Genomic DNA, 23423 nt, shown 5'->3' on the forward strand with positions numbered 1-23423 from the left:
AAGATTTTTGCTGTTTATTCACAAGCAAACATTCTCTGCAGAATACATTCAGGGGACTCTCACATGAATAGCTGGTTTTTACATTTGCTGTGATCCCTAGTGGGACCCTCTGACTGCCTACTGTCTTGCAAGACAGAATTCCTTAACTCTGAGTAAATTGCTAGGAAGATCTGATCTCTTCTAACTTCAGAGTTTCACCCTATGTATCATATGCGCCAGTTCTTCTAAAAAACACAGCTGTCTTGGAGACAAACATGACTTTTGACATAACTGGGGCCCATCCCACAAAGCAACTTGAAGATCAAGATAAGGAGTGCAGGCAGGATCCAATAATAACGTAGGAGCCAGTGTTGTTTGTAGAGCACAGGAGTGATGTAGCTTCTCTTCCCTTTTAATGATATCTAACAGACCTCTAACTTTCATTAAAAATCTGCAGAAGGAACTCACAAGGTCTGGCAACTTTTGCTAGAATTGCTTAAAGCCTCAAATATCATCAGTTTTGGACTTACCCCAACTCTGAAAGGGACTATAGAGTTGGGGGTGTCTTATCCCTAAGGAAGGTCAAAACCTCATGAAATCTGAGGAAAACATGGGGGATGGAGCGGAGTAGAAGAGCTAGCATCACCCCTCAGACTTATTACTGAAATATTAGCCAAACTAGCGAGACTTGCAGGAATCAGAGTGAAAGTTAAAAGGGAAAGGTTAGGTTCCCTGAAATGTAGAAGATCCGGGCTGGGAAAAAATGAAGGAAGGAAGGAGCTTTAAGTTAAGCCAAACAGTTGGAGGGACACCATCAATAGCTGATAAATCCAAATCCTTAGTGTGCTATAGCATGTTTTTGTAACATACAACTTTTGTAACATGAAAAAGTTGAATAATTTTTAATTATAGCCTATAATAGCCTCAGTAATATTAAAATTAATTCCAAATATAAATAAAACATTATATAAATATCTGCTACTATGAAAATAACTTATTTCAGGTATATATATTTAATTGTGTTAAGTAATTCAAATGGGCAATTACTGCATCTCTCACTATGCTTAATTAGCAAAAGAAAAATGGAGAATTTTATTGATGTGAATGTAAAAGAAATACAATCCTTTTAAAACTATTTATTTTCATTTAACTGAACTGCCTTGCCGTACTTAAAAAACATTTTGCAGAGGTTAAATAAAGTATTTCATGGCAACCACTGCTTCTTAGTGCCTGTGTAACAAGAAACATGAGCCAGCCGAAGTTGTGCAAGTTGGTTTTCTTTCCCAGTAAGAGAATGTGGTATCTAAGACCTTGTCCTAACTAATTTTATCCCCAAGAGTAAGTCAAGTAAGTCAAGTATGAACTAATGCCTGGAGGGAAGTCCCTGACTCCAGAAGTATGGATTATTTCACATTTATCTTACAATCTGCTCTCAGAGTTCTTAAAATTCACTAACTTGGCAAGTTGGGAATTATCATGAGAAATGAAATAATTTCATAACTATGAAGTCATCTAGCATTCCATGAATATGACACTTGGAGGGTTTGTCCATGCTTGGGCATTATTCTGACCTTTGGATAATAAGCTGTTAGATAGTTTTGCATGGAAACAATTAGAAAAGTGCCATAGCATAATAGGGACAACCTGATGTCTTAATCTGAGTTGTCATTTTCATTTCAAGGATTTGTATTAATCACTGAGAAAATTTACATGACAACATTTGTGATAACATTTAAACAAACTTATTTCGCATGATCTAAAATGACAAAAGATTGTGCTGTTTAGATGAACTGCTGTTCTGAAGCATGGTAAACTTAGTGATTTTTATTTAGCATTAACCAAATGAACAAAGCTTATAGATGGATGCCAAGATTCTCTGACCTTTGTAAAGAAAATTTGCTTCTATCTCAACAGTGTGTGGAAAGCCTGTGCTCCCATAGATTTTCAGTGAAATTGCCTCAGTACTATTTTTTAGTTTCTAAATTTCCCAGCAAGAGGTGGCTGTTGAAAAATGTTAAAAGAGCAGAAATATTCTTGAAATTATTCCAAGGGCTGGGCCAAGGGAGGTATAGCCCCCCCTACTAGAAGAGCCTGCTGGCCGGCTATGTGGTTGAGTCAGGAGGCGTGAGCTGTTAGCTTCGCCATCTCCTGGGACATGGGAATCCAACATGACACTCCTGACTGTATCAGCCCAATTCTTCAGTGAATCTGAATCCGATCAGAGCAAAATGGAATGGGGAAACCCTTGACATCACCAACTCTCAGCTGAAGAATTAATATCTGAAAAATTAATCTGAAGTTCCTACTGTCACCTCACCTACTCCCTAACGTATGATTTGGTTTTCTGTTGGACTTTTCCACCTTTCATCCTGCACTTTATTTTTCATTTAATAAGAAACTTACATTGCAGCCATGAAAATGGAATATTTTGCACTGCTCAAATCTGTGCCTGAAAGGACAAGCTAAAGATCAACATTTTAATACTGAAGTTCTCCAAGTGTTGGATGGCTAATGCCATATGTGGTGCTGGTGGTCTTGAGCAGCTCGGCTGCAACTGACAGAAACTATCCGTAACAAGCTGCGATTTTAACTCTTCTACCTTCCACTTTGCTTGAGATAATCCTCATTTTCAAAACTTTTTCCAGTTTGCACCACTATCGGAAGAACATCATTATTAGAAACACACCATAATCAGAACTACATCATTATTACAACCATCTAGAATGATGGTCAAAAAGAGGACTCTCCCAACTGAATAATTGTATATACATAACCAGAAAACAGATAAGAAGAATTAAGAGGAAAGCCTTACTTAGTTTTGGTTTTATTTATAATTGCTTTAAACGTTTCCTTCTTTTTCCATGTCTTTATGAAAAGGTTTAAATGATTTTTTGGGTGGTCCCTACGAAAGCAAGTGATAATCGCTTATGAAATATAGGTCACATTTAGCTAGCTTTCTATAAGCCTGGTTGTTCTTTCTCCCTCACACAACCAGAGGGAGTTATGTCAAGCGTAACCCAAGGGTGAGTACTGTCAGCTGATGAGTGGGGATCCTGTCATGCGATCTGACACTTGCCCAATTGCACAGAGTACAGTCACCCATTTGCACTGCTCACCTGTGGGCTGGGGCAGAACAGGCATTTTGTGTGTATGAGAAAACATGACAAGGGACGTACAGTACTCCAGTGTCTCTAAGTCTCCAAAGGTCCCCCTCTGTGCACTATTACAGCAGCACACACCGTTTATAACAACTCCTCTGTCACTGGGGTGAGACCGTCCTTTATTAGCCTGCCTTCCTCTTAACTTACACCTTGACTTCTGCAAATGTTTACTCTGGCTGAATTTGCTCTGCACAGATTACCACATTCATGTAAAATTCAGTAGTTTTGCATATCTACCAATTGACATATGAATGAAAAACACAGTAAATTTGCCATCTCTGCTTCCCAGTGAAACCTGAAACTTGTCAGCAGTGAAAGCGGGCACAGCTCCTGTTTAGAATTACCATCCAAATTTCACCTTCTTTCTTACACGCTAAGGCTAGTATTTTCCAGGGCTCTAGAGGAGTTAGGAACCCCCACCCACTACACTTCTCCTAGGATCTGTAAAAATTTTAGTAACTCTTCAGCGCAAGACTGCTGCTCAGCAAGTGAGGTGGCACAGGTGTCTAGTCTCCCACTCAGCAGGAGCTGGGTATATATTAAAAAGAGAGAAGAAATGGCTTTGCTGCCTCATAAACTCTTTTTTTTTTAGATTTAAATTCTTGCCCTGTCTTGAATCAAGACAAAAAGTCCATTTTTCACCACCACTCAAGAAAACCAACGACATGGTTTCATTGAAATATTTCCTGTTGGTAATTTTTAAATATTTTATTTCAGTTTCAGTGTTTATCCTTAAAAAAACACCCAAGAAACAGAAACTGCATTATTTAAACTATATAAGTGGGATGTTTCTGACAATTTCAAATCTTTTCTAATGCATGCACATGCTGAGTTGAGAGATTTGTCCAGTTTGACCCTGGTCTGCAAACAATTTCAGTGAACAGATGCTTCTGGTAAAAACAATTCATTAAAAAAATTCCCCAATCCTCTAATGTACATCACAGAAAACAGACACTGATCACTTAGTTATAAAAACCTGGCAAGCGATCTTCTTTTGCTTTTTTTCAGAAGCTTCAGTTTCCACAACCGCTCAGTTTTACAAAAAGCGGTCATGTACATCCAGTTCTACCCTCGAGTAACTTCTAAACACTTCTGGCTTTCCTCACTCTTTGTTTACCTTTCCTCTGTGATGCAGCCCCAGTGTGTGACTCCTGAAGGAACTGGAGCATTAGAGATAGTTGAGACCACAGAGAAAACCAAAGAATCAATGCATAAAGCCACCAGTCAGCTTTAGCAATTGCTGCATTCGAAGGGCTGTTTCTGACATACCTGCGGGGACTTGTGAGAGCGCCAGCTGTACTGGTGACTGTGGAGACTAGCCAGCAATATATTTTCATCAGTATCCACCTGGCCAAACCGCAGTGTCTCTTGTGTGTCATTACAGATCACAAAATGGCTGAAGACCAACTCCTCTGCCTCAGGGCATTGGTTCTGAAAGGAAAGGGATATGAAAGCCAGTAAGCATCAGATTAATTGCAAGGCATTTGGCAGCTGTCTGCCCAGTGGTGACCGTTACAACACAGAAATGCTTCAAGATCTCTTGCCATTAGCTTTGGTCTCACAGTACTCTACTCACTGCAAAAAGTAGTGCTTGGGTTGACAAAATACATCCTAAGACTTAACATATTTTACTTTATGTTCCTGTAATGCAAATATTAAAGATTTAAAACTACAATAAAAACTAGATTTTCTAACTTACGTAAAAGACTTCAACAAAATTAAATTCAGTGGGAAATGACAGGTCACATAGGGCAGATGGGGCACTACAGGCTGAGCAGAGAGGCATGAAGAGGTTTCTCCATGCTTGACAACTGATCTCTCAGGCCAACAGGCTGCACTTCCTCTTCCCCAGCTGCTGCTTCTACTTTGAAATGTTGCTGTGGGTCAGCAGCAGCAGATTCTCTCTCCTGATACCACAACACTTTAAAAAATAACTAGAGAAAAAGCAAGAGACATGGGGAGAGTATTTTCACAGCCCCACGAGGATAGTTTGAAAATGCATCATGCATTTGACAGTCTAATAGGAAAAATCAAGAACTATCATGGGTTTTAAAAGTCTTTTAGATTCTACAATACTTCTTCTCCTGCCTGCAGCATCCTTCCACCCCTCTCTTTCTGCTTTTCATCTGGCTGCTTGTCACTCTGTTGACACAATGAGACTATATGATAGTCATAAAAATTACCAGAGCTACAGGTCTTCCGCTCCTGAAGGCACGAACTATAATCCCCTATACAGGAGAGGTCAGAGTGTGACTGACAATTTGATTTGGAGATCATCTCTCATTTATTTCTGTCCTAGTCACTACTGGCCTGGCACCTTCCACTTACAAGCAACTATCTAGCAGCCATAACAATTACTCCAAGAAAGGACCATTTAGATAATCTTCATGCAATTTAATGGGTATAACACACTGAATTCATCTTCTTGTGCTTTTTGTTACCTCTTTTTGACCCATCTTTCCTAGCACATGCTTTTGACAATGCTTTATTGTTGGTTGGTTCCCTTCTCTCCACAATATAGCCCAGCTGCTCTTTTCTCATCCTTTCTTCCCATGACATTTTTTCTAACTTATGGGACCTCCACGATCTTTGAGAGCTGATTCTGTTTCCCCTCCTTGCTCTCTCAGTGGACCTTTTGAAGGGACATAATGAAGCTAGCACGTCCTCTGTCTATGATCATATGGGTCTCTAGTCCTTTGATAACAATGTGCCTGGAAGCCTGCGGAAATTCAGAGATCAAACAAGAGAGAGAGAGAAAAATATTTCCCCATAGATCCCTATGGACCCTTAGTTATCCATGAAAAACAGTTTGGTACACTGCTTGTAGCACATTGCTGGGTGATACATGTGGAACAGATTTTCTGAAAAGTGAAGTGTGCAAGGTATGTCCAATTTAGCATCCTTGAATGCATGTTCACTACTGTTATTAACTTCAGAAGAACCTAAGGTGCACGCCTACAGGCAGGTTGTGATTCCCTTTGTGACTGAACGTCAGAATGGCTGGCTGAGAGCGTTTGTGCAAAAAAATTATTCACCCTAGCAGTATTTAAGCATGAGATTATTTAGATTAAAGCTTCTCTCCAAATCTCATTAATTCTTCTGCATAAGAACAGGTATCTTCTGTGAAACAAGAGTAATGCAAAATCTCTCTTTTTCAAAGAGACCAATATGTCTGTATCACATTCAGTAGCAGATCTGGGTATGCTAAGGGCTGACATTTACAGTGCCACTTCAGAGTGCAGAGTTTATTTTGGCATTTTCTAGTGGTGGATCTATGACTTTTTACTGTCAAGCTGCCATACCCACATACCCGTAAGTCTACCACAAATATATATACATTTTCCTGTTACAGCTTTGCAAAATGTTCTTTTTAAAAAGGAGGATTTACTATCCACAGAGCTCAGCATGTTGTTATAGTCAAACCTAGATATTATCCCAGGGGAATTTAAGAAATTTTTTTTTTACTCCAATACATTTTCTTGCTGATTACACAGGGACCGGAAGAGCAACACCAGGAGATGATGAACTTCCTTCTTTTTACCTGACTAACTAACTTAGTTTCAAGTAAGTTAACACAAACTGTACGTTCTTGCATTTTCTGGAGGGAAAAGAGAATCTAGCAAGTTTTTGGCATGCATAGAACTCCTACATTATACTGGGGGAATGTTATCCCATCAGGGATTATTAACAGACATTTTGGTGCTGATGAATGACTGCCATTAATCGTTAGTCTTAAATGCTAGATTTGCTACTAGAATCCACTGCTTTTAACAGCAACACTTCTCAAAGTTAAGCAAAAGAGGTATTTTAAGCTCAATTTTATAACAGTTCCAAAGTTGCTCCATGCTGCCAGGCTTAAGAGAGAGCTACTGATGCCTCAACTCTTGATAATAACAGCTGACTAAAGGATCATCAAGGAAGCTTGGGGATGCTTTAACTCAGTACGGCAACTACGCTATTTGTGTGGCAATGATGCTGAAGGGCTCAATGATGACTCCAGGAGCTGCAAACACCTAAGCGTGGATTAGGAAAAAAATTCCCTCTCTGAATTAAAACAGCAAATCAAAAGAATCAGCAAAAGATCAACAGCCTGAACCAGATACAGATTAGGGTCAGTTCCTGGGGGACAATTTCCTGCCCCTCTTTAGGTCATTTTTTAGCTGTTCTTTTCTCCGAGAGGCCTGGAAAGTGTCTCTCCTTTATTGGGCTTTCAAATACTTTGTGAATTCTATTCAGAGAGGGGAAAACCACCCCACATAATACTAGTCACCAGGCTTTCCCTGTCTCACGACTTTCTGCTCACATCTCAGCTCACAGCTATTTCAAAGCATTTCTGGATCTCGGGGAAAAAACCTATAAAAGCCTAGGCCTCTTTATATGCACAGAGTTATTTTCTGTGTACTTCACAAGCTACCAAAGACCTGTGCAAGCCTTCTCCTCCCTGCCCCACGCCCCCGTAAAGTTTTTTGGACAGGAAGTCTTTAGCAATTTCTTATCTCCCTCAAAGTTCCTCTAAGAGAAATGAACACTTTCCTTCTGATTGTTTAAACATCATTCTCATGGCAGTATCCTGACATTATCAGCTAGGAAGTTAAATTGAAGCTACATGCAAATTTTCCATACCCTTTTCCTTTGTTCTTTGTGCTTATGGTAGAAAGATGAGGAAACTACTGTGATCACAAATGTCATTTTGACTGATCCCAGGTCATTAAGAAAACTTATGCAACTGCCAACAGAAATGTTAAGCACCACGCGGACCTTGAGGAAAAGAAGTTCTAATGTTTTAAAACACGTTTAAAACAAGAGCTTTTATAACTTCTGAGGGGTTTAGGAAAACATTTGCAGTGTGAGACCACAAAGGAATAGTTTTTTCCCCAGGAATACTCACTTAGTACCATACCTGGGGAGCTGTTTCTCAGCTGTTCCTGTGTCTCTAGATATCACAAAGCACTAATGCTATAAAACAATTTGTGAAGGCTTAAATACCCAAATAAAGGGGAAAAAACCAAGCACCCCCCATGTATATTCACAGGAGACACACATTTTCTATCTCACTTGATACTCGGTATGCTATTATTAAATAATAAAACTAAATGAATAACAATCTTGAAGTTCCCTGCCCAGTTATTTGATAATTAAAAGCATTACTTTAGCTTTGCATTTAGATGTGCATCAGCCTGTTACTGCTTGTATTTAAACAGGGATTTCAGATTAGACAGTGAAATATGTCAAAAGGGGAAACTGTTTTTAAAAAGTGCTAATCCTCTCAGATTTTCAGCATGTGACTTAGAAGTATAAAGCAAGTTGTATGCTTGGTGTTTTTTAGGCTTAATCTACTTTCAAAATGTTCATCATTACTTAAACAAAAAAAAAACCCCAAATCAGTCCATATCTAGGAAACAAAGACACTGACAGAGGCTTCTGTTAATCCTGAACTTTTGACCTAAAGGTGCAGGGCCAAATTGTTTCATGCTTCATCTGCCTGTCCACTGACTACAACATCATTTGTTTCAGATATTAATCCAGTAAAAAGTATGTGGAGAATTCAAATAACCTTTCCTGCTTATTAAATTCATGCTTCTAGTTGGCAGCATTTACATTCTCTTTTGCGTGAAGAGCAAACATCAAACAATGCTTATCATTGGGAAATTCAGTCCCTCCCTGTGCAGTGTGTGCCACCCCCCCAATCTGGAGGTAAAGCCACATACAAAACATCTTGGTAACAATTAATTTAATAAGCTGTTTTGAACCCACTTGTGTGTTAACTGTTCCCTAATTTCAAAGCGATGCAAGTTTTTTAATCTTGAATACTCAGGGCTAGATATCCACCACATCAGAACATGGTGGCAAGTACCCTTGACATGAGAGGAAACGAGAAAATTACAGCAACAATTACAGAAGTATATCCTCCTGTGGCTCATGTTAACATTGCCAAATCCATGTATAAATCAGTACCAACTATTCATAGAATGTACCTGTCAGCAATATACTATGCGACATATGGCTCTACTTAATCAAATATACAATTCCATTTTTTCAACTCAGAATATTCCTTCAAGGCACAGAGTAGTCAGTCAGTCATTCACACTGTGATGTGGTTTAAAACATTTAAATATTTATGCACCATATTTTATTTATATGTATAGCTATGTCTGAGAGAGCTTTTTTTTTTCCATCCTAAGAGGAAACTGACCTTTCTGAAGGCCATTTTGCAGTAGTTGCCACACATGTCTTAGATGAGGGACTAGTACTAAGTCAGAAATATTTTGGGTTTAAACAGCCTACCAAAGACTCTCTTATACTTTCTATGTTTGTTTTTTATTAAAAGCATTGTTCAAAATATGACAAAAAACAGAAATTGGAGCTACAAAGATTTTTGTTCACATTGATATTTGAGCCAGCTGTAAAGATTTAAATCACACTAGATCTTGTTTTATGAATGTCCTTTTGCAACAAGAAAACCATGGAATGCCCTTAAAAAAGATTTTTTTGATATAAAACAGATGTTTTATCCTTTTTTGGGGGCTTTGTTATTGTAGTGCCATGATAGGTAATTAATTCCCAGGCTCCACATAGGTCTTCAGGCAGATGAAGAGAATGATTTGATTTCAAGGCTATAGTGAGTAAGGGAATTACAGGCCTTCGAGGGGTCATTGCAGAAGCAAGGTTCCTTATGCTGGGACTGACTTCAGCCGTTAATGCTGCTTGCACAGAATGTAATGTGAAACTAGTGTTGAACTTCAATAAGGATAGAAGTAGTAGCTGGAAACAATATGCTCTACCGCTCAGCCTGAGCTGTACTTACATATCATGCATCACTCACCTTTTCATAAATTAACAGAATATTAAGCCTTTCAAGACCAAGATTCTGATTGTTCTGATATAAATCCATGTAGTTTCACTGAAACTCAAACAGTTCTGGCTACTTTTACCTTTACATATAGCATTCATTGTCTCCTAATTTTCATTGCTATCATGGAATTAATGTTTATTAGTAAAAAACACTTCTAGTGTAAATTAAAGCTTTTACATCTTGGAATATTTTTAATGAATGCAGTTGGTATTCTAATTTGCTATTAAATTAATCACAATAGCTACACTTCTTCTCACTGTTGTATTCACATACCTGCTGCCAAGCTTGAATTGCTGTGTTTAGAGAATGAAGTGCATATTGGCCAAAGTCGATGAAAACTGGGTCCACCATAATTGTGCAGTCCAATAGCCTTCCTACTGTGCTGCTGGAAATAGCAATCTGCCCCCAGATTTTGAAAGGTTTCACAACACTCTGCATAGTCACATTTCGGCACTCCAAAAGTTTACAGTTGGCTTGAGTTGAAAACTGGATCTCCTGGAACATCGACTCATCACTCCACTGACGAAGATATACATGAGGCTTATCAAAGGAAATTATCATGTATTCTAGTTCAGATGGCATGTTCTTATCAGATAAAAACGGCTGAAGAAACTTTGGTGGTGCTGAAAAGTGAAAGAACAAACAAGACTAGAACATCACCATTGCCACATTCTATATGTTTTTGTAAATTGTGTTTTAACTGCTTGTACATGTGATGAAAACAAGTAAAATTCATAAAAGAGTCGACATTTCTGAAATCGGAAATTAATCTTGTTCACACTGTTTATTAGATGTAAAATAGAACTGTAATTAATAGCAGCTGCAAACAAAAAGTATCTGCAAACCTAAATCTTTTCATGGCAAATAGACCAGCCAGCCAAACTTAATCTACATACTGCACAACACTTCAGATTGCCACCTATTTGGAGCAGAGACCATATTTCTGTGAGAATTTTTGCTATAGTAGATGTATATGTTATTCCACACATAGCACATTATGAATATAATTAGCATTATAGTATTTGCTGACATGTGACTGTGCAGGCTAACAGGCTCCACAATGAAAATTGTCTTTGCTGCAATCACAGAGAGTTCAAGACCACAAACACACTGAGATGTGACATATTACCCCATAATAATAGAAATTAAACAAAACAGTATCCCGAGACTAAAGCATGAGAAATATATCATAAAAAAGATTTTATCGCGTTCACTGAAGTCTCAGTCCTGCAAAGTGCTGAGCACTGTGGCAGCAGACACTGCAAGGCACGTACACCACTTGTGCAACATTAAGCATGAGAGTATAACCATTGATGTTGTTATTTATGTTGCTGGAACTACTCACATGCTTAAAATTAGCATATGCTCAAGTGCTCTACAGATTTGGAACCAAAACACTCATCACTTTCCAGGATCAAGCCCTATTATTCTACAAAATCATAATGGATACAATAACTTTTGTGCTCCCTTTGCATATAACATAGCACAACAGAGCCCCAAAACTTAAGGCCTTTAGGTGCTATAACAAGAACAACAGCAGCATCAGCATAAACTCAGTCGCTGTTAAGAAATGAAACAGCTGGGTTTGATTTTAATCTGATTTTTGCTTTTTCCAGTACATGTAATTTTAAAGATCCAGCATCTGGAATTGGAGTGTAATAGTGAGGAAGATTATGTACTGATAGAGGTAGCTGATAGACAAGAAATTATTTGCTAGACGTTGAGTGTCAGTCTTACTATGATTTGATAATGAATGTATTATAATACCTGCAGAGACACAAAAACTACTCATGAAGCAAGCTGTCCCTGTCAAAATTATCTAAGATATTTGCTCATCTTCCATGGAAAGCATTCCTGGCATTTGAAAATCAGACAATAATCTAAAGATTTCTTGGAATGTATTTGCCATTAATGCAATGACAGAGAGCACTGAACAAAACCAGATGTAGCTCCAAAAGTAATCATAATTGAAATAACAGTTAAATCTGCAGTTCTCAGAGCTCTACCAAGGAATTCTTACTAAGGGGGTTGCAAAATCTTCAAATATTTTAATAGTACTGTTAATATGCTGGAAAATTTGAAAGATTAAATTCATCCACTAAGATGGCTCAAAACTGAAGTGGCACCTGCTGTCACTAATCAGACTACGAAAAACGGATGGCTTCTACAGTTACCCATTCCAGAGGGAGGAAGGGGGCTGACCAGTCAGCCCCACTGCCTACTGGATGTACTTTCTCAATGCATGGAAGTCATCAGTTTTACCCTGAAGTCTGTACCACTGGTGGCTGCTGGTGATAATTTATTTCAAGAATGCCTGTTTGAATGAGGAAATGGGGACTACAGACAGCAAACCAGTCATTAAGCAGCATGTATGAACTATATGCTTTTATTATTCTACATAAAGGAGTACATACCTGTGCCTAGTTGATCAAGATGATGGCAGAGGTGGACTTCCAAATAAGTAAACTGGATCAATACACTTAGTGATGGCACAAACCAAGGAGTAAAACAGGAGTCAACCCTGGTACAGGCCGCTAACGCCGTGGGGGTTACAAGCTGATCGCACATGCTTTGTGAGCCAGATTCACTGTCTGAGCTGCAGAAGGTAGATAACAAAGTAGTAGTTCAGCACTTCCAGGACTTTATTGCTTTACAGTAGGACTTGACCATGTTCCATGTCGGTTTTCTGACACAGCCAATGTCATTGTTTTCTTTTAACTGCTAATGTTAGTGCATGTACTTTTTCCCAAGCAAAACATAGCAGACAAGATTGCAATCCAACAACGCTTTTGTCACACTGCACTTTCAATTTACAAACTGAAACACTTGAACCACAGAAGTGAAGCATATTTACAGAAAAGAAAACCAAAATATACTGCGTATCTTTAATTCTTGAAAGAGATAAACAGAGTACATTACCATTATTAAAGCTATAAGAATGAGCTGAAAGTTAATCTTTTCAAGAGAATTATTTTTTTCATTTTATTTTAAGGAAACCAACTCACAACCATCAAACTACTTCTACACATAAACCCGGTCCCTGTAAGCTTTCTTTCCTTTGCCCTTCTCACTCTACAGTCATCATTTAAAAAGAATCTCCAAGTGTTATAAGCTCAGCCTGGAGCCTTTTACTAGCACCTATTACAACATATTAACTATACATTTAAAATGCCACCCCACTGATTTTTTTTTCATAGCCGTGCTCCTGACGCCATGAATTTCCAAGCATTATCTTTCAGTCTCTTGAGAGAAACTAACACTACATCACAATTCCATAGGTTGCTAAGACACCACTGAAGTACAAATAAACTTTCTAATTTAAGCCAAATCTATCCTTAATGTTCCTTATTCTCACTCCCTTTGCAGTTTGGCACTAAAGAGTTTTAGTTTAAAAGCACAGACTTGATTCAAGAAAACTAAATCCACATCCTCAGTCAAATACTGCTTTTATTTTTAAAATAAATTTTAACAAAGGATTAACTAAGGCCAACTTACTATTTTTGTCAGAAAGTAATTACCTTGTATAAAGCACCATGAATAGATTTTCACTGACATTTTAAACATATTTTAAATTCAAACTCAAGGTTAAATTTGAACATTGGCTTTCAACGCAACGTCTTATGCTTTTAGGACCAAATTTTTCATCATTCCATGCATGTTACTGCAAAATTATGCACAAATATAGTAGGTACTCAAAACATTCAGCTGCAAATGTGTAGAATTCCACGGATAGGTAAATTTATCAGTATTATTTTGTATTATGGTAACTAGCTAGTATGGTATTTATTTATGGAGCTTAAATCCAACTTCAGATTTGGGAACATGAATTAAAATACTTGTGTGGCAGTAAAAGCCAACTAAAATTAGATAATTATCAAAGAATCAAGACAGGATATCAAGAATGGATTAGGTTGGTGAAGGATGAAAAATAGATCAATTAATCAGATTTTTAGCTGCTTTCTTGTGCTCCTTTACCTCTTCAACTTGCCTGTTCACATTTCAAAAGTGGTGTTGTAAGCCTTTTGATAGCTGGCATCTTTGGAAATAAAATTATTCTTTGTATTCACATGATAAAACATCTGTGGGACTGGACTAGGGTCAGAGAAATGGGATGCTTTTCTTTGCTCTGCCATGGATATTCTTTAGATTGTTGGAACAAAGCATGGAGGCAAATCCAAAAGCCACCAAAATTCATATGCTGATTTAGACCATGAAATATTTTTTAATCTGTGAAACTGGTTAGTTCTCTCAGAATAACTGTCAATATTTTAAGAATTTTTGCTCATTGCATTTTGATTAGGAACAGAAGTTCAGGGACATATGGAATGAAAACAGAAAAAGGGTAGAGGGGTGCAAACAAATGTTAACCAAACTACGAGGAACTTTAAAAAAAATAATTACACTTTGACATTCTAAATTAAGACTTAATTTGCACAAACAGCTATAATACTAACTGCAGTAAAAAGGAAGGATATTTATTTCTGAAATTTGAGGTTTATTCTGAAATTATAAATTTCTTTTCCTTGGAAACCGATTCCTTGAGTCACCTCTCAGTGACTTAGCATTTTTATTTCCTTAGATATGGTTTTTTGGAGATGAATATTTTCATAAAATAAAAACCAAACAAACCCCTCCAAATTCTTATTTAATATACCTGTTTTTTTATTTATCGAGCATTTTACTGTGATGGGACCTTTGTCATTTCTTACTCATAACCACAATGATTACAGGGCAACATGACATGCTTGATGCAGGAGGAAATGTGGCAGAAGCTTCACACCAGGGAAAAAGTTTAAAGCATTTACCCATACATTACTCCAATTTTTCTGTCCCACAAGCAGCAGACCAAGCAGAGGTAATATTCTGGAACTTAAAATGTTTGGAACAAAAAGATTCAAAACTGCTTTTTGTTTCTTCATGGAGAGTCACCTTAGAAACCCAAAAGACCCACCACTAAAACAATTCCCTAACAAAGTTCAGAGTCCAACCACATGCTTAAAAATCTAAACAGAGAGAAACAGCAAATGCAGGTGGGACAATGTTACTCCCTGGGACAGCACTGGCCTTGCAACCTTTCCTGTGCTAGGGAGGGACAAGGACTGGCTGTGGAGGACTGAGAGGAGCAGGACAGTGTGGGCTAGACCATGTTTTAGAAGGGAAAGTCACTCTACAGAGAGAAGATCACCTTCTAGAAATCATCTGAAAAGAAATGCAACACGGATTCTTTCATCACTGTTCTTTTATCTGCCCAGACTTTGTTCAAGTGTTACTGTTTTATCTGTGAAGGGGTTAATTTGATTTTTACTCAACCAGAAACCATATCCAGAATTACAGTCCTCATGTCGTTATGAAAATAAAAACAGAGTAACAGTATAAACCAGTTACAGTACAAAATATACTAAAGAGCAGCATCCAAATTACTATAGTATTGCCTTAAAAAAGAACTGTAATCAGAGATCATAATATTGAATGAACAGTTTTTAAAGGGTGAGTGTAGTCCTTACCATCATTACTATGACCCTCCAATTTTAAATTAAATGCCATTTAAACTTTTTGCCTAGGTAGACTTCCATCAGACTTTTAGCACTGTTACCTTCTCCTTTTACCTTGCATACAACACAGAAATCAAAGACACAGTCCTTCATCACATGCTGTGCACAAACAGAAAATAAAGCAGTGTTAGCTGAAAACCCAGGAAACTTCTATTAAGTCTTGGTGAACAACAGTAGGAGCATTAATATCAGCGGTAGATCTGACTGTGAAATCAAAATCTGTGCACCATATGAATACAATATACCCCCCCCCCACCCCCCACCCCCCTTCTCTTGGCTGCTTTGGAGCTACAAAACGCAGTGTGGACTGCCCAGTTTTTCAGCTGGGGAGAAAAGGAATAACCAGCTTCTACTGCTTTGTGTTTGGCACAACGTGCTGAGGGGTGGGTGTAGCAAAACCAGAGGAAATTCTAAATAAAACTGACCTGACTTTAATACCAGAAATTTTTTTTCTTTCCTTTTTTTTTTTTTCAATCCTGTGAAATACCAGAATTTTTAAAATGGAAAATACCTACATTCAAAGTCATTATATGTTATAGAGTATGATAGTTTCAAATCATGCAAAGCGGTTCAAGTTAAATATATGACAACTGGGAACAATGACTTAACATTGACCTGCATTATTCTTGTTATTTTAAGAGTGGAATATTTAAACCAAAACTGCCATTTGTGATGAAACCACAACATGGGAAAATATCCACTGGGAAGAAGAAAGAGACCACTTAACTCATTTAATTTATGACTCAAATGCTGGTCTGAACCCAAATTGTTAGAGGTCAAAATCCAGTACATCATTTACATTGAATAAAAGCTAAAACAATTAGTAAGAAACATGATCATGATTCCTCACTTTAATTTTAAAAAAGTAGCAATTTAAGGCTTATTTAAAAGTTTTTGTACTTGTTTCATGGTTTGTATCTTAAGGCATTTTCAATTACTATTTCACATTAGTATGTCAGTAATTATATAAATACTGTTTACATTCCACAGGAGATGCACAAATATATAAAACATCTTGTAACATAACCCATTTAAACAAAGGATGATAAACCCCTCCCAACCAAACCAGGGAGGAGCTTTAGTGTCTCACCAACCAAACAGAGCTTTAAGTAAAAGTAATTTTATTATAATTTGCTAATCCTGCAACATGAAAATGCAACCTATAAAAATAACTTATTCTGTGATAATTTCCTTTTAATCCTCCATTTTAAGGTCTTCCATAAACAGTCATTTATGCCATATATAATTCCTTCCATAGACACTATACTTAATCCCCAATGGGATGCTAAATTATTTTACTCAGGACTTCAGATTTGTTCATTCATTGAATAAACATACATAAATGTTCATTCAAACCTTCTACATTCATTGAATAATGAATGGTCTACAAAATTCTTAAAAATAAACAACATACACATATATACTATGTCCTTAACCAGATAGCTCCTTGATTTTTATACTTCTAGTTAGTTCCTGATCAATCTCAGAAAGAGCTTGCATACCACAGGATTTGGATCATGACATCTCTGCATATTCCCATATTCATTATTGGTTGATATACATCACCCTGCCAGCTACTGCTCAACATATCAGCTGGATCCACATCTTCTCACAAACCTCGTTTTCCTGTCACAGGAGCCACGTAAGTTTCATACTTTACAACTGATGTTAGGAATCAGTAATAAAGTACTTAAAACATAAGTGATCAGCTCTCTGGTATTAATAATTAGCATATCATAGAGGTTACCACAAAAGAAACCCTGCAGAATTTGAAGAAAAAATATTATCATTGAGCAGCAGCTGCATGCATATGGCAGCTGTTACCGAGTCTGACCCAAAATACAAGATCAAACTAAGAAAATAAACTTCAACAAGACTATACTTTACAATTTATAGTGAATTAAATTTGCTAATCAATCATATGGTTACAGCATATAATTAATGTCAAATCATCACGAGTCTCCAGCAAAACCAAGATCAACTTTTATACAGTCTTCGCTTCTCGCTCTCACTTGCAGATCCCCCAGCCGTGAAGTTCCCTGGTCTAACACTCGGCACCAGCTTTAAGAACAGCTCCTTGTGGCTCTTCTCACAAGTCTGGAAGAGCTCATGTTAAACGCTTGCTTTAGGAACAAGCCTAACATTGAAATTTACCATGACATGGGGCTGTGTCTCTTTCTCTCTCAAACCCAAAAATGTTTGGCATTTTGCGGTCAAGCAGAATCCAGAATACATTTTAGGGGGCTTGGTCACAAGAAAATATCCATACTGGTAGCATTATGTTTGTTTCATGAAGCCACAGTTTCAGCAAAGTTACTGCCAACATGGACTTCCTATACACTACTAGGAGTCCTGAAAGGTTGGCCTTCTTTGCAGGACCACCGTATCTGTCACCACCTCCTAAACAAGGCTTCCCTTTAACAGAACATGATCCTTTGGGGCCTAAATGTTACCTTAAACTTGTTCTGTAGCTGTAACTATATGTATGTCAGTGCTTGTGAACTATCTCAAAACCTCCAGGTCAGTGACATGTGACTGGCATGATTTGCTCTGTCTCCAAGAAGGAGACAGTGTGCCTCAAACACCACAGGTCAAAGCCTCATCTCTGAGGGACAGCTGCTCTTTTTCTGACCTGTCAAGTTTCTCTGAGAAGGATCACCCCAGGCTGGTCAGGACTACTTCCACACCAGTCCTTCCTGGAGCCATCCTTAAGAAAGCTTGCAGTGCAGCCTTGTTTGAAGTTCGTATAAAGAGAGATCAGTTTGAATTTCTATATGAAATTGCTGCTGAGGCAGGGAATATAACCTTTTCTCTTCTCTGGTTGAAATCAGAGGTTTTCTTCACGTACCCCACAGGTTTCTGGCTTCTGGTTGGAGTTCACCCTGACCTACATGAATCTTTAAATTTCCAGACTACTGTTAGTTCATGTAGGTGTAAACTACACCTCTTAAAACTATTCCTCAGGCCATCAAAAGTATCAGGACTAGTGACTCTGCAGTCTCTGTACACGTGCCTAAGGAGCTGGCAGTTCAAGACACTTTCCCTTGACTTCCCTCTTTCTCTTCTGTTTATTTACCTTCAAATGCTTCAGTAGAGTGGCACATGTTTTTTGCTGCCTTCTTTCCTCTCCTGCTATCCCTATTCAGTGAACTGTTAGTGCTTCAGTTTAATTCCTGTTCTTTCAGTTGTAGTTTTTGCTTTAGCTTTTTGCATACACACACAATCTGGAGGACATAGTGCTTCTAACATCACTGCTGTGGACAGAGCAATTGTCTTCCTTGGAGTGTTCTGGTACCTCCAGGCCATTAGGATATTTCTACCCCTTTATAATTAAACACTCCGATACCACTGAGGATTGTTGCTATTGTGGAGCAGGCCTGCAGCCTCCCAGCTGAAAACTCAGGAGTTTAGACCTTCTAGGCAGGTGAACTCATGTGCTGTAAAATGTTTCTGACGTTAGTCACAGTCCAAACTGGTTTTATATTGTTTTTTACTTATTTGTATTTCATTTTAACCCTAGCCTTTTTCTGAACAATTACAACTCATTAGCTTATCAGAGCTCCCTGAATGAAATTGCATATAGTGATGAACCCTATTTGAGCAGAAAACAATAAATGTGATTACAGTGCCAAATGCCTCGATGGAAAAAATCTACTAAATTTCAGTACTTCATTTTCAGTTCCCACCGAGTTCACATTTCTGTGGTGTTAAGCTGACCAGGAAGGCAATTTTGCCAAGGTCCCACATTCAGAGGAATTAACCTTGTCTAAAACACTTAACTTCTCAATGATGAAAATGCATTCTTTCACAATTAACATCAAGAAATCACTTCCAACCTGATACTATTAATGGAAACCAGATGTTTAATTGTCTTCATTGATTTTGTTAGCCATGTTCATATTTCCTGATTTCTCTGAATTCTGTAGCTTCACATAACATATATGTGGATGCTACACACTCATTCAAGCATGTGTTCATACACAGGCAGCAACAATCAGCAAATACCAACGATCCAACAGGGTAATTCTGGGTTTTCTGCTCTAACTATAAAAAGTTAAGAAAGTCTTTGAAAGCAATTCCATTGCTGTTTGTGGGGAGAGCTTGTACTCATTTCTTCTTACTCTACATATGAATCAAAACTGAATGAATGCAAACAGAGTGAATATCTGTCATTGTACGTTGTTTCCAGCTGTAAACATAATGAAAAATGGATCCCCAGTGTTTGAAAACACCGATTAAATTTTTTTACTGTTAGCACAGTAAGCAAGCTGTGTGAATAATAATGCTCTTTAAGTACTAAAGTTTTGTTTAGCATATTTAAAATAGACACTTGGCTTATTTTAGTAATTGACTTGCACTGAGGACAGAATAAAGGTGATGTATGGGAGTGTATGGAAGAAGAATGTTTACTATTACATTACACAATGGATTGCGCCTCATCCTTCTTTAGTTAATTAGCTAATTTTATTGCGTTGTGCAGCTAAGAGGTTTCAGGATATGGCCTATTTGTCTTCAGTAACCCTTGTATTCAGAAAATAGATGAATATGATGCTGCCAGGCTGCCTATAAAGCTGAAAGAGAGCTCTTTTTGTGCACACTTCATGCCCTTGCGTGAAGGTGAACTACAGTCTGAAGCTCATTTAAGACCAGCTACTCTTACCACATATGAAAACAGTATCTTATTTCCTAAGTCTCTTGAAAAAGATCTCTCAAGGGTGTAGCATTAGATTTCTGGTTTTTCCTTCTCCTTTAAAATTACCTTTGGTCATCAGCCACGTTCTGACTGCTGTTCAGGACAATCCTCCACAGATCGGAGGCTATGAGCTCTTTCTGATCATTCACAAGGTTGATGCTGGGCAGCTGTAGTTCACAGACTTTGCTTTCTGATAGACTGAATTCCCGGAATGCAACAAATGATTTCTGAAGCTCATCCCAGTACTCCAAGCTGCAAGGAATCTGTGATAAAAGGGAGAAGGCATAATTACTTTATGCTTGATTGCAAATATAATGGGATTTACTGTACATGCTAAAAGTGCAAGACTAACTAAACTAAATAAAGTAAGCTGTCATATAGAAAATCAGAATTGTAACCATTACTTAGATGCTGTGCTGTCTTGACTTAAATTAACATGTTTTTAGAACGTCATTGCAGTATAACACTCCAAACTTTCTCTTACTAGGTACAGAAGTTGTTACTTGTTCCACAGAACCTAAGGATAACAAAGACAATTCAACTAATCATTATTTGTATTATGCAGCTGAAAAATCCACCAGATGTCATCAAATCATAGTATCAAGGACATTCTAATCATCATTAAAATTTTTTTTTGCTTGAACTAGCTCTTTTAATTTTATTGCATAACAAAATATCAATTTAGTAATTACCCATTTATTGTCATATTAAAATTATCAAAGATGGAGAGTAAAAATGATGAGAGGCAAAACAATGCCTTGTGGAGGGCCAACACATGAATAAAAATCCTGGGACAAATCATGAAGTACTTGTAATCACATGATCTTTTCTTTTATGGAATGTGCTATTTAGACAACTGTGTGATTTTGAGAATCGAAACCCAATGAATACATAGTAGCTTCTGTTTAATCACATCCCTAATTTTAAGTCTGTAAATAAGCCACTTGGATTATTCCTGGATGCATCACTGAACTGGAGAGAAAGTTATTAGAGACATTTCTAAAGACAATAGCAAACAAATTTTAATAAAAGCATAGATTTTAAAGGTTTATGTCTTAGGCTGCCTTTTTTGGAGTGGGGGTGGTAATAGCATGAAAGTGAATGAGAATATGAATTTAAAATCAATGCAAACTCAGTAAGATATAAAGATTTTAGAATTAAGATACAGAAATCCACAGTTACGGCACTTGTACATGCTCAAGAAATATTAAAAGGCAAGTTGACATAAAGCAAATAGTAAAAAAATGAATGTGTATGTGCTATTACCTTTTTTATCCCTGTGTGTCTGTGTGTAGACATACATACATAAATATATATAACCAGGAAAAAAGTAAGAATGTGGCAGAGATGCAAGTAAATGGAGGCACAGCTAGAAAAAGCTCTGTAAGTATTCTTCCTTGTTACTCAGTAAGGACTATAATGCACATGGAGGCGACAGCAGGCTGATTAATTAACAGGAATGAAGGTTAAGAAGGAAAATTCAGGGCGCTCAGTAGTTCAAGCTGGGGAGGGCAAGGGAACATAAATAATCACCAAAGAATTCTGGAAGAATTAACATGTGGAACCACAGAGCTTGAAACATGGATTTTTACTACATCTGTCAAGTCACAATGATACCTGAAGATTGAAAAAAGCAACCACACTCACTAAATTTTTTCTTAGGTCAGGACAGAAGGGAAAAAAGAAAAAAGAAAAAAGCACTTGATAACTGCCAGCAAAATTCTGATGCCAGTCACATACGTAACACAGAGTAGCATAGCAGTATCAATCAGGAATGCTGATTTAATTTCAAAGGCTAGAGTCTGAGAAAAAGGGATTGATTTAACATTAAAAAGCACACATCATATATGTAAAGATAGCAGCACATTTGTTTATAAGCTGCATATTCAATTGGAAATGGTGAAGATATGTAAATGTCAGCTGGAAAACTATGAGGCAGTATGATGATGCCTGGAAAAAGTAAATGCTATCCTGAGAGACATCAGGTGAGATATTTCCAAAAGTCAAGGACAAATATTAATTGAGTTGTATAAGACACCAGTGGGGCCTCGCCTGAAATATGGCACACAATTCCAAATCTTCATGTTAAAACTGTGTTAACTCACACTGGGATCTGTGCAGAGTTGAGGACCAAATGAAGGAAAACAAAAAGGAACATGATTGCTCTACCCAGACACCTCAGCAGAGAAACAGTTAAGAGAGGAAAATGTCTATAGAAATTATGGGTCAAAACTGAGTTGCTCTGTGAATAAAGTGTAAGGCTAGAAAGCCAAACAGAAAAAGATAAGGAAGTTTAAGGACAGCCTTGGTGCTCATGACAGCTGCTTTTAAAAGCTTGATTTGTTAATAAGATGGAGACAGTAACAAGCATTGCCCTGATAGGAGGAGGCTGGGCTTGATGACCCAGAAAATATCTTTCTTGGTTCAGTGTTGCTAACTCTACAATGGTGCTGTGCACAACAGCAGCAATATGAAATATTACATTATTGTGTTTGTAGCCATATTTCAAAGTCACACTATATTACATATATTCTTTTTGCTCTTAGTGTCACTATGGAGTTCTAGATTTCTTCAAAACTTCTCAGTGCTGAATTATTTTAACCTTTAATGCCTGTGGACAAATACTCAAAATTGCAGCACCACAGTAATGTTCCTACCCTTCAATTATGGATATACCCAAGGAATTCCCCTATGTTAACTATGAACACATAAACAGCAACTTCCAGTATCCGCTATCTTTCATACTACATTGTGGAGTCATTCACATACTTCTTTTCTAAACCTCCACAGGTTCCACTGGTGATAAAACTTTTTATTTTATTTAAAATATTGCAATACTTGGCATATTTCCTATAGCATAAGGTCTTGGAATTATATCATTACTAAAGGATCTGTATCATTTCTGACAAAAGGTTGCAGCCTTTCATGGTTGCACAGGTACTTCTGCATACAGCAGTATATATTTCTGCATATTTTTAAATCTCAGTCTTTAAAATACCTTGAGAGTTTTTAAGAGTCTTATTCAATATATTTGAATACTTGGTTTGGTCTTGAGCTTCCCATTGCCTATCAAGACGTAAGTTATCTTTTCTTGTCAATGCTGTTGAGTAACACATGTGCAACAAAACTCTTGTAAAGCTATCCTATTATTTAGGATATTTATTTCTTTTAGATTACATCTCACA

The 23423-nt window shown here is 37.4% G+C and overlaps 1 protein-coding gene across 10 annotated transcripts in view; it reads right to left on the bottom strand.

The window, feature by feature from the left end:
• The window catches only part of VPS13B (vacuolar protein sorting 13 homolog B), a 498323-nt gene that overhangs the window by 43274 nt on the left and 431626 nt on the right, over nucleotides 1–23423 (bottom strand). For all 10 annotated transcript variants that reach the window (XM_041123226.1, XM_030011504.2, XM_030011500.2 and 7 more), the window contains 4 exons: nucleotides 20305–20501; nucleotides 12408–12589; nucleotides 10267–10616; nucleotides 4410–4571 (listed from right to left, as the gene is read on the bottom strand). In XM_041123226.1, the coding sequence (XP_040979160.1) occupies nucleotides 4410–4571; nucleotides 10267–10616; nucleotides 12408–12589; nucleotides 20305–20501 (891 nt within the window). The remainder of the gene's footprint in view (nucleotides 1–4409; nucleotides 4572–10266; nucleotides 10617–12407; nucleotides 12590–20304; nucleotides 20502–23423) is intronic.

This window comes from Aquila chrysaetos, chromosome 4 (assembly GCF_900496995.4).
Source record: "Aquila chrysaetos chrysaetos chromosome 4, bAquChr1.4, whole genome shotgun sequence".
In the NCBI taxonomy this organism is placed as follows: Eukaryota; Metazoa; Chordata; class Aves; order Accipitriformes; family Accipitridae; genus Aquila; species Aquila chrysaetos.